The sequence below is a fragment of the Orycteropus afer genome, unplaced genomic scaffold (assembly GCF_000298275.1).
Source record: "Orycteropus afer afer isolate SDZICR_OR568_19922 unplaced genomic scaffold, OryAfe1.0 scaffold00249, whole genome shotgun sequence".
NCBI classification, from domain to species: domain Eukaryota; kingdom Metazoa; phylum Chordata; class Mammalia; order Tubulidentata; family Orycteropodidae; genus Orycteropus; species Orycteropus afer.
The window spans coordinates 1,365,424-1,376,807 of NW_006921836.1; the positions used below are offsets into that span (position 1 = coordinate 1,365,424).

At 43.9% G+C, this 11,384-nt stretch overlaps 1 protein-coding gene across 1 annotated transcript in view; it reads right to left on the bottom strand.

Moving 5' to 3' along the window:
- Positions 1–11,384, bottom strand: part of SCPEP1 (serine carboxypeptidase 1) — a 127,245-nt gene that overhangs the window by 93,023 nt on the left and 22,838 nt on the right. Inside the window, exons 7-12 of the mRNA XM_007949656.1 lie at positions 9,769–9,806; positions 7,856–7,984; positions 6,691–6,784; positions 5,822–5,935; positions 3,607–3,744; positions 2,405–2,568 (exon numbers count right to left, since the gene is read on the bottom strand). Coding sequence (XP_007947847.1) covers positions 2,405–2,568; positions 3,607–3,744; positions 5,822–5,935; positions 6,691–6,784; positions 7,856–7,984; positions 9,769–9,806 — 677 coding nt within the window. The remainder of the gene's footprint in view (positions 1–2,404; positions 2,569–3,606; positions 3,745–5,821; positions 5,936–6,690; positions 6,785–7,855; positions 7,985–9,768; positions 9,807–11,384) is intronic.

Below are 11,384 nucleotides of genomic sequence, written 5' to 3' on the forward strand. Positions count from 1 at the left end.
TCATTTCTAATTTTTCATTTATTTTGTCATTTTGTTCTTATATTTTCTTCCGAAATTCTTCTAGGGTTTTGTCTGTGTTTTCCTTGATCTGTCTCTCAATCCTTTGAAGATACCTAAATGTAATTCTTTTGAATTCCTTATCAGGGAGTTCCAATGCTAGGTCTTCCTCAGGGACGTGTTTTGGTTCTGTATCCTGGTTCCTTGTTTCTCCTGCTTTATCTTGTTTCTTTGTGTGGACTGTGATGTTCTGTTGTCTCCAAGGCATTGTGACGTTTTTGTGTTTATATTTAATTGGTGATTGTATGTTGGAGTAACTTGCCCATGATTTTTGTTTTCTTTGTATGTTATCTACACAAGCAGGGCACTGTGCTGTTCTCCTCTCTTCAGTAGTTGACAGCACTTATACACTCACCACCGGTCTCCTTTCCTGTTGTCAGCCTCTTGTATGGCCCTGCCAACCTTGGCAAACAGAGCTTATTCTTAGGTCCCTGGTATCTGAATGAGAATGCTATCACTTTAAAATTCAAAATGGTTGCCACTTGTAAAGATTAAAAATGGCTGCACCGTCGGTCACTTTAAATATCCAAAATGGCTGCTGCCACGTGTATACAATCAAAATGGCTGTGCCCTCCGGACAGCGGAAAACCAACAGCTCAGGTTGTCTCCCTCCTTGCTGTTTCCCTTCCTAGTCATAGGCTACCAGTGCAGTCATCCCTGCAACCCTTGGTGACCAGGGTTGATCTTTAGGTCAATTCTCAGGTCCCAACACCACTTGGAAATATTCAGGCTGTTGATCCCATCAGAGTAGCTGACAATCTGCAGCTCTGACCATCTCTGTACTCACTGTTTTTGTTCAGGTTTTTCCACTACTTGGTGCCTAATCCACTTCTGTATAGTTCCTTTCAAAGCTCAGGGCTCTTCTGTATCTCTATCAATTGGTTTTTATTTTCTTTGTTGAAGAGGGTCTGTATCGCTTGTCTGCCTATTCCTCCATCTTACTGGAAGTCCTCTAGAATAATTCCTTCTAACCATCTCCTCCCCACACATCATCAGAAAAGGGAGAGGCAGAGTCTCAGTTTGTCCTTTATAAAGAGAGAGTAGAGAAGGTGGTGTCCAAGTTTTGAAATGTATGGCTCCAGAATTCTCTCTGGGACCTCCTGCCCTCTATTCTGCTGCCAAGCAAGGGTCCCCAGGAGGCACAGGCAGGGTGGGGTAGACTCATCAAAAGACATTTAATCAGTCAAAGAGGAAGTGGTTTGGGATGATTTAATACAGTCTCTATGGGTTATTTTCAGGCTTCCCCCAACCGCTCTTCCGCTCTATATGTGACAGACCAAGAGGAGATGGCCCTGAACTCTAGCATGTGAGCTCCTTATCCTACCACCTGCCTTAGCAGGAACCTCTCTCTAGTACTATTTTTTTTTTTTTTCGCTCTAAGACTTCCTACTAGTTGACATTGGGTAAAACATCAGATACCTAGAGCCATTAAAAAAAAAAAAAAAAAAAGCCCTCTTAGCCCTGTTCAACCACCTTGCTCAGTCTTTCATCAGATCAAGTCTCTTAAAAGAGTGGATGACTTCCTTCTAGTTTCTTAAGGAAGCTGCTGTCTCCGCTTCCTCACTGCTCATTTATTGTCTCCAGCCTTTCCATTCTGATTTCTGAGCCTGATATTCTACTAAAAATGTGTGCCATGGTTTCCAAAGACACCAGTGTAACCAATTCGTTGCTTAAATTTAGTCCTTTATCTGTGTTCTCCACAGCATTTGACACTGCGGGTCCCTCCCTTTTCCCCCAAACCATCTGTCTCTCCTCTGGGGAGGTCTTATGCTCCTGATCTCCCTCCTTCTTCTCTGGCTGCTCCTTTCTCAGTCTCATTTGTGGGCTCCTCTCCGATGTTTCTCAGGACTCTGTCTCAGCCTTGTTTGTATTTGACCCCAAGGATAAATATGTATCTTGATTCCAGATCCATATATATACTATTTTAAATAGATATATGCTCAGTTGCCTACCGACATCCCACATGGCTGTTTGACAGGTAATTCAAACTGACCTTGTGCAGCAAACTGCCACCCTCCCAGAGAATGTGCTGGAGTGGGAACCGGAAAGCCACACCTCATTTCTTCCCCAGCCCAAACAGTTACCAAGTCCTGCCAACTCTCCCTTCTTCCACTTTATCACATGTATCCTCTCGTTAGCATCACAGAGAGACTGGCTCTCTAAGCCAGGCTTGTCCTATCTCCTCTGCTGCCAGAATGCTATTTCTTAGACAAATCTGATCATTTCAGCATTTCTTGTTCCATGTTGTGTGTGTCTGTTTGCCTGACTGCCTCTCTAGACCATGAGCCTGTGGCTCCATGCTCAGTACCACTGTAGGTCTGGAACAAGAGCTGACTCCCTCTCTTACCATGTGCCCAGCTCTTAGAATCCAGAAGAAAGCCAGGTTCTTGTAGGACTTGACAAAAGCAGATGTTTCAGAAGATTGTGGGTCACTGTACAGGGCTTTCCGCTTCAGCTGATTGAACTTGGACAGTTCTGGCCACTTGAGTTTCCGCACCCAAGCCTCCTGACCTAATGACAGACATGGTGAAAGGTGGGGTATTATTAACAGCAGGGTAGAACAGAAAAAAATTAGGTCCTATAACTCGGGCTTCCCAAACTGTAACGTCCATAAAAATCACTCTAGGATCTTGTTAAAATGCAAATTAAGATTCAGCAGGTCAGGGTGGGGCCCAGAATGTGCATTTCTAGCAAGTTCCCACTGACGTGGATGCTGTAGATTGTCTCATATTTTAAATGGCAAGATGGACTGGGAGAAACCTACCACCCTACCTATTTTTTGCCTCTGATTCTCCGACTGCTACACGCTCTTAAGAAAGAAAGTCAGGGACCTCTGTGAAGGCTGGTGGGCATGTCAGGAGGCCTGAGATGTCTCAGGGATGAAGAGACAGTAACCTGGATCACCTGGGCAGTTCAGAATCTTTTCATACTGTTCTTAGTGCCTTTTTAGCTTACAAGTCACAAAACTACTCAAGTCTACTAACTTCAAGAAACGTCATACCTGCCAGACCATGGGCCTCAATTTGACTGACGGTTCTAAGAACCTAGCTTCCAAGCCTCTACATGGGCTTACTCAAGTCAGAAGTGAGCCTCAGTTCTTAGGCTTACAGAGTTGTTCAGAGTTTAGCTTTAAGTCATTTTACAACGCTTAACATCTAACTGTGAGATTGTACAAAAACTAGGTTTTCTCTCAGTTAAACAATGCATTTAACCAATGGTCAGGACAGAAAAAAAAGTATACACACACACACACACACACACATATATACATATACATATATTTTTATGGTATTTTGTGGTGGAGGCCGGGGCAGGTGGACCTAAAAGCCTCAAAACCTGGACAAGCTCAGGTTTCTCTGAAGGATCACAACCACAAGCAGTTTCCTCTTCTTCAAAAAGTCAAGGCCAGGGGCAGATGGACATAATAGGAAATGGCCTTACTGCTGGCATTTAAATGCTGCCAACCCCAAGACTAATGTGCCCAAGGCCAGTGCCTTTCCAGCTCAATGCATCAAACTGCCCCATGTACTCCGCAGGGTCAGTTCCTACCCATGGTGTCCACAATGAGATCGAGCTGCCCATTATACACGGTCACATTGACCCCAGCTTCCAGCAACTCATCCACGATGCTGATGACTGGTTTCATGAAGTCTCCTTCCATGTTCTGAAAGACATTTGTAGCCTGGCCTACACATGGGAAGAGAGAAAGAGATAGCAACTCAGAATCTACCAGAACAAGAGACTCCTTTCAGCCCAGAGTATCCTTGGCTCAGGCACAGAAAAGTAATGACTATGTGGCACTTAGCAAAGACTCTGCATCCACAGATGCTTCACAAACAGGGACTAACCAACCCAGCGATCGGGTCCTGAGCTGGCGGAGCAGAGGGAAGGGCAAGCAGCACGCATGGGCTATTCAGCCAAGAGCTTATGACGACAGCCAATCTCATTTTTAAGGAGAAACTGAAGCTGCCCATGGACACAGGGTGGACAGAGGTTTAAAAAATATTCTTTAGGCTGGTCCCTTCAGGGAATGTTCATTTTCCTCCTTTGCTGAGGAACTGAAGTTCTGAACAAGCAAGGCTGCCTTTGGTGAAAAACCAAATCAGACACCTCTGTCCTAAGCTGTTGCTATTATCAGCTGCCATGGAGTCGGCCTCAACTCATGATGACCTCATGCACAATGGAACAAAATGCTGTCTGGTTCTGCATCATCCCTATGATTGGATGACGACTGGGCTACTGTGATCCTGGTTGATTTTCAGAAGTAGATCAGCAGGCCTTTCTCTCTAGTCTTGAAGCTCCACTGAAACCTGTACAGTATCAGAGCAACATGTGAGCCTCTACCGATAGATGAGTAGTGGCTGCACACAAGGTGCACTGGTCAGGAATTGAACCTGGGTTTCCTATATGCAAGGTAAGAATTCTACCACTGAACCACCATTGCCTTCCCATTCCAGGCTGGCCCTCAGCAAAGACATGTGGATGACAAGCCCCAGGCAACAGATCATGGCTGTGGGATTCCTGACCATTAGCATCAACACTGTATTAAACAACAACCAAAAACAACAGCAGCTTTCATTAATTCACAAGCTGCTCTGCTAAGCAAGCACTTCATAAGCAACATCTTACTTCTTCACTACCCTGGAAGGTAAGGAGTCTTACATGATGGTTAAAGAAAATGAGGCTCAGAGAGGCTGAGAAAACTGTACAGGGTGAAACAACCAGTCAGTGGCAAGTTGGGATATGAACTCAGGCCTGGCTAACTCCAAGGTATGTATGCTTAGCTATAAACTGGAACCCAAGGCTCTAAGGGTATTGGCCAAGGACAGCTTGTCTTTTCTTAAGCATATATAGACACAAAAGACAAACGGTCCTAGGCCAGGACCCTCAGTGCCTTGAGTTCCAGTTTGTAGCTAAGCAGACAAAGTTTGGAGATTTGGGATCAAAGGGAGTTTTCTCTATCAGTGATTGCCTGCAAAAATATATTCCCTTTGTCTGTCCAGCACACTGGGTAGGGAGAGTCCTTGTAATCAGGGCCTTGGGACCAGGATGCAATAGGTGCCCCAGCGTTAGGATGCCTGGGGAAGCCAGCAAGAGAGAACTGTCAAAATCTGTCTAAGTACATGGGCGTGTCTGACATCCTGCAAAGGACCTTTGCCTGGAAGTCACTCTTACAACCAAACCAAACCAAACCTGCCATCATGAAGGTGATTCTGACTCATAGCAACCCTACAGGTCTGAGTAGAACTGCACCATAGGGTTTCTAAGGCTGTAAATCTTTAAGTAAGCAGACTGCCTTATCATTCTCCTGTGGAGTAGCTAGTGGGTTCGAACCACCAACCTTCTGATTAGCAGCTGAATGCTTTACCGCTGCATCACCACAGCTCCTTCATCTGCAACCAGCTGGGCCCTGAAGTGTGGATTTTTTATCTTAATTTTTTATTATGGAAAATTTCAAACTTATACAAAGGAAAAGAGTGTAATGATTCCTAGATACGCACATCTGCTTTCAACAATTATCAACTCAAAACTAATCACATTTTACTTTCTTCCCCACCCACCCCTCTTTCAAATCAAATTTTGACATATCATATACTAAGTCGATATATGTTTGTTTACCTATAAAATGTGGAAAATAAATGATATTGTTTTATCTGCACACCACCCTCACCAACAAAACCCATTCTATAAATTAAGGCCTTTGAACTTGTACCTCTCTTCTCTCCACACTCTACAAAGGCATTTAATGAGGTCACATTAATACCTCCCCAGGAGTGGTCCTCAGGAATGATTTTGAGCTTCTTTCTGATGGGGCCGTTCATGAGCTGACTCAGGGCGTCTTGTTGTAGGTGTCTCACGTGGCGCTGACAAAGCTGAACTAAAATCAAACTGGTACATGGTGAGTCAAAGGACTAGAAATAAAACCAAGGGGACATCTTTTCCAAGGTGCTAGGGATGCTGTGCGTTAAGAGAAGGTTTCAGCTGGAAAATGAAAAGGTCACCTTGATTCATCCCAGAGAGATGAAGAAAGCCAGCACCATGGTGAAAGCAGAGATGCTTTATCTCTGAGGGCTGCAGTCTGTGTACTTTGGGGGGGCTGGATTACCTTGCACGGCCAAAGGACATCAGCTAAGAATTGGAAGCCTGAGGACTCATGCAGCCCTTCTATGCCTCTTATGGAGGGAGGAGGCTGGCTCAGCAGAAGGGCAACTGCATTCAGCCATTAGGAGAACTGACACTGTAATTCAGGATGGAAAAGCTGGCTTCCAAAGTTCAAAAACAGTATGCTAAGTGAAAGAAGCCAAACTGAGAAAAGACTACCTGGTGCATGATTCCACTTATATGGAATGTCCAGAAAAGGCAAATCTACGGTGAAGGAAAAGAGCGGTTCTTGGGATTGAGGTTTAAGAAAGAGAATCAACTGCAGACAGGCCCACAGGATCTTTCTGGGGTGGTGGACACATTCTAACACTGGACTGTGGTCACGGCTGCACGACTCTGTGAATATGCTGAAAACACTGAATTATACATCAAGTGGGAGGATTTAAGGAACGTAAACTATACATCAATAAAGCTATTTAAAAAAATCAGTCCAGCTGAGGCAGGGGCTAACCAAATTCAAGGGTCACTCACCTAGATGGCTCTGTGTGAATTCTAGGCTCGACTCTTTTGCAGGCGTAGGGGTGCTTTTAGTTAAGATGTTATAGAAGTTCACCCCATCTGTGTTCTGAAAAAGAAAGGGCATTTGGCTGTTTGCTTTTTTCATTTATCCATCATCAAAGTTTCAGAACAGCAAAGGCCCCTGATCCTCTAGCTTATGCAAGGGTAGCTGTAACTTTGGAACTTTGCTCAGACAGCAAGATGCAGCTCTGCAGACTCAGAGACCAGTAGGGTCAGCCCACTCTCTTGGGGCTGGGGAGGACTTGACATGAATTGGATTCACATCCTGCAGAGGAAAACCAAGGGCCTGGGTGTTAATTTACACAAGAACAGTGCTGTGCACAGAAGGCTCTATACAGCAGAGTCCTGGCCAGTGCATTTTTCCCTTTTGGCTCACCAGGGTCAGAATGTTGCTTTGCAAACCTCAAAATAAAGAATACACTGCCCCAAACTACATACTCTCCTCTGCAGATCATATTCTTTCCTATAGAATCCATATATCCAGTCAAGGGACAAGTGAGTCTTGTAGGCCTGTGTGGCTTTCTACCAAGGGGCCCTGGTAAAAGGAGCTCAGGTAGCACAGTGGTTAAAGCATTGGGCTGTAAACCAAAAAGGCTGGTGCTTCAAACCCACCAGTCACTCTGCAGAAAATGAGGCAGTCTGCCTCAGAAACTATGGGGCAGCTCTACTCTGTGCTACAGGCTCACTATGAGTCAGAATGGACATGATGGCAGTGGGTTAAGATGCCCTGGTGGAGTAATGGTTAAAGTGTTTGGCTGCTATCCGAAAGGCTGGCTATTGAACCCGTCTAATCGCTTCACAGGGGAAAGACCTGGCAATCTGCTCCTATACTGATTACAGCCTAGAGAAACCTATTTGGCGATCCCACTGTGTCTCACGGGGTCTCTATGAGTCAAAATTGGCTCAACAGCACCAAACAACAAAAGGGCTACTACACTGCTCAGACCTATCAGGTATCAACCACACGGTTTGGAGATCTGAATGCAATAATTTCCAGAATTGGTCAAGGTCTCAGAAGACTCCAATCCTGTCAACACTGGCCACTTGATTTTTTTTCCCTAGGCCCTGTCCCATGGGAAAAAGCCAAGTGGGCTGCCCCAAGCATGTCTCCCTTTACCTGTTCAATGACCATTTCTGCTTTCCCCCACAGCTGGGTGGCCTTCTGGTAGTGTCCCTCGCTGACAGCATCCAGGACTTGCTCTGCAACTTTGGACACCTCAGCCAGACCCTGGTCATCCAGAAGGGACTAGAATGCAAACCCCGACAAAAAGGCCTACTTAGGGACGTCAATCTGGAAATGCTGCTGTTGGGAACAGGGTGAGGGAAAGAGAGGGCAGGAGAAAGGGGACCTAACCTATGAAAGCCTATCACAACAACCCACACAGTTTAGCAGGAAAAGTAATGATATCACCTACTATTGTTACTGGGCTTTATGCTTTACAAAGCATATTAATATCTAACTGTTCCTTGCTAACTTTATTAGGTGTATGCATCTTAAAATCATGCTTTGCATAGTAACCAGATATAAACCATGAATGATTACTAGAACCTGGTTTGAAGATAATAGGTTTTGGTAAAAGTGGGGAAGGTTGGAAATGGACTAGATTTTAGATGATATTATAAAATTATTGTTAATTTTCTTAGGTATGATAATAGTATTGCAGTTATATAGGAGAATGGCCTACTCTTTTTAGGAGATGCATAAAACTAATGAGGCATAACAGTTCATGATGTCTGCCAAATTATTTTCAAATAATTTAGCAAAAATAACAACATGCACACATAAATATTTACTGATGAAAGACAGACAACAAGATGTTAACTGAGTCTAACTGGTGCGCATGTGGGTGTTCACAATGATCTTTTAATTTTCCACATATTTGAAATATTTTACAATAAAGATTGAAGAATCCTTCACCAAGAGACCAGAAGAACTGGATGGTCCCCAACTACTATTATTGACATTTTGATCAGATGCTATAGCAGAATCCTGATTCAAAGGCGGGAAATGCAGAACAGGATTTCAAATGCTCATGGCCTCCACACTTTCTGGAGCCATGGAGGTTGGATGAACCTCTGACATGACTGCCCTGAGATTATCTTTAAACTCTAAACCAAAACTATCCTCTGAAGTCTTCTTAAAACCAAACAGCAGTCCAGCTGAACTAGTGAAAAAGGTCAGCCTTGAGCATTACGCTCTTTGAAGAACTACCTATACTGGATCCAACTGATTAGACAGGACTTTTAGGGGGCAGTGATTTATGTTAATGGGAGAGGAACAACTCAGAAAAGGAGGGCAAGGATGGTTGCATGACTCAAAGAATATATCGATGTCACTGACATGTGCATGCAGAAACTGACGAATTGGTGTGTTTTGCTGTGTATATTCTTAACAACAACAAAATAAAATTTGAAAAAAAAAGTTGAGGGATTAAAAAAATTGTTGCTTGTGCCACAAAATGGATTAAGGCTGAAAATATCATGCTCAGCAAAACTAGTCAGTTGCAAAAGAAGAAATACTGATCTCACTTACACAAAATAAGCAAATCTATAGAAACCAAAGATTATCAGTGGTTATCACCGGTAGGAGGGAGAGGAAAAGGGGAGTTTTTACTTAGGAGCCAGTGAGTTTATGGTGGCAGACTGATTTGGAAAAGGACAGTGAGAACAGTTGCACAACTGAAAAGATGTAACCAATGTCATTGAATTGTACATGTAGAAATTACTATGCTGGTATATATTTTGTTATGTATATTTTCATCACAATGAAAAAAAAAAAGTTTTTTGTATCCAGAAAAAGGAGATAACTGTGTTGATGTTTATTTGTCCCTAAGACTATTGCTTGTCATCCTCACTATGATACGGCCTAGTAGCCCCCAAGAGCAGTTAAAGACCAGAAGTCATGAAGCTGATAACAGCCTTAACCACACAGGCAAACATGGTGAGCTTCCTCCTTACTGCAGCCAGAGCCAGAGAACTGAGCTAGACTGTTTATCACAGTGGTACAGAGGTAAGGACCCACCTACTTACCATGCTGTACAGGTAAGGTCCCCAGGAGAGCACCGAATCTAGAGGAAAGTGCATATTTACAAAATAAGTCTGTCATGGCTCTGTCCTTGCACAGAAAAACCCAACTAACTAGCTGTGCTCCAAAAGAAGAAAGAGACAGAAGCAGGTACCAGGCGGCTCTGTGCTGAAGGCTCCTTAACTCACCAGTGCCCACACAGGACACGGGCTAACGACATCTCAGTGTTTGGGAGGTGGGATGAGGGTGAGGGAGAGGCCCTTCTGCTGACTCTGAGAACTGACGGCATGTTAATTTGGTCTGATACTGGGCCAATGAGCATGTCATAGCCAGTGATGGCATCCCCATCCCTACAGGCAGGCTGTAGGTTGACAGGTGGAGGTTCTTCTCTGCAGACTTCTAGGCTTTTTGACAGCCTGAAATACCTTCCCGCCTTCACACTGGTGTTGTGCATCCTATTTGCTCTTCCTGCTTGGAGCTACTAGCTTCTGCAGAGGAGCTAATGAAGGAAGAATGTGAATGAGTCGTAACTCAAGTGTCTGTGGCAATGGTGCCGATCGATTCATTTCTATCCCATAAACACATCAGAATTTACTGAAGTCCTGAAGCCAGGAAGGACCTTTAGAAGATATAAATATAAGTAGGTCAATCTATAAAGCACACCTGACTATGTGGACTCCTTTGCTCAAAAGCTTTCTATGGTTCCCTAGGACCAAGTTTCTCCAAGAATGTTTCTCAAGTATCAGTTCTGTAGGATTTTAATCTAGGTATTAGAAGAAAAAAAAATGATCCTTTGGTTATGTATCTTTGGAGTCATGCAAAATATGACACATTTCTTTACTGCAGGACTTCTCAGAGCCTTTGATGTGCCTATGAACCCCAGAAAATAGAGCCAGTGTTCAGCACCTCTAAAACTTATTTGACTACGGAACCATCCTTTGTATACCACCTCAGTGGACTGGTATTCTTCATAATACACCCTGAGCAATGCAGCCATACAGGTCCTCTGGGACTATCTATCATCTGCCCTCCGGCTTCATGTCCAAGTATGTTTTGCCTACTTTGTTGAAATACAGAATTACTGGCAATTGCCCAATGCATCCCATGCCTGGATTGATCTAAAACAGGAATTGACAAAAAACTTTTTCTGTAAAGGGCCAGATGGTAAGTAGTTTGGGTTTTGTCAGCAGAAGGTCTCTGCTGTAACTATCTAACCCTGCTGCTGCAGCAAAAAACCACTCACAGACAATATATAAATGAACAGATGTGTCTGTGTGCCAATAACTCATTATTTACAAAAATAGGCAGCAGGCTGGATTTGGGGCAGTAGTTTCACAGTAATTTCTGCAGAGGTGGAAGTATTCTAAATCTGCACTGTCCAATTCTGCAGCTTCTTCTCACCTGTGGCTATTAAGCACTTAAAAGGTGACTAGTGTAACTGAGAAACTGACCATTTAATCTTCTTGTCCATATTAGATGTTTTTGTTGTCGTTATGCTGAAAAGTTGGAACCAACTCATAGCGACCCTTCCTTGGGTTTCTGAGGTGGTATCACTATGGAAGTAGATTGCCCAACCTTCCTTCCGAGGAGTGGCTGGTGGGTTTGAACCGCCAGCCTTCTG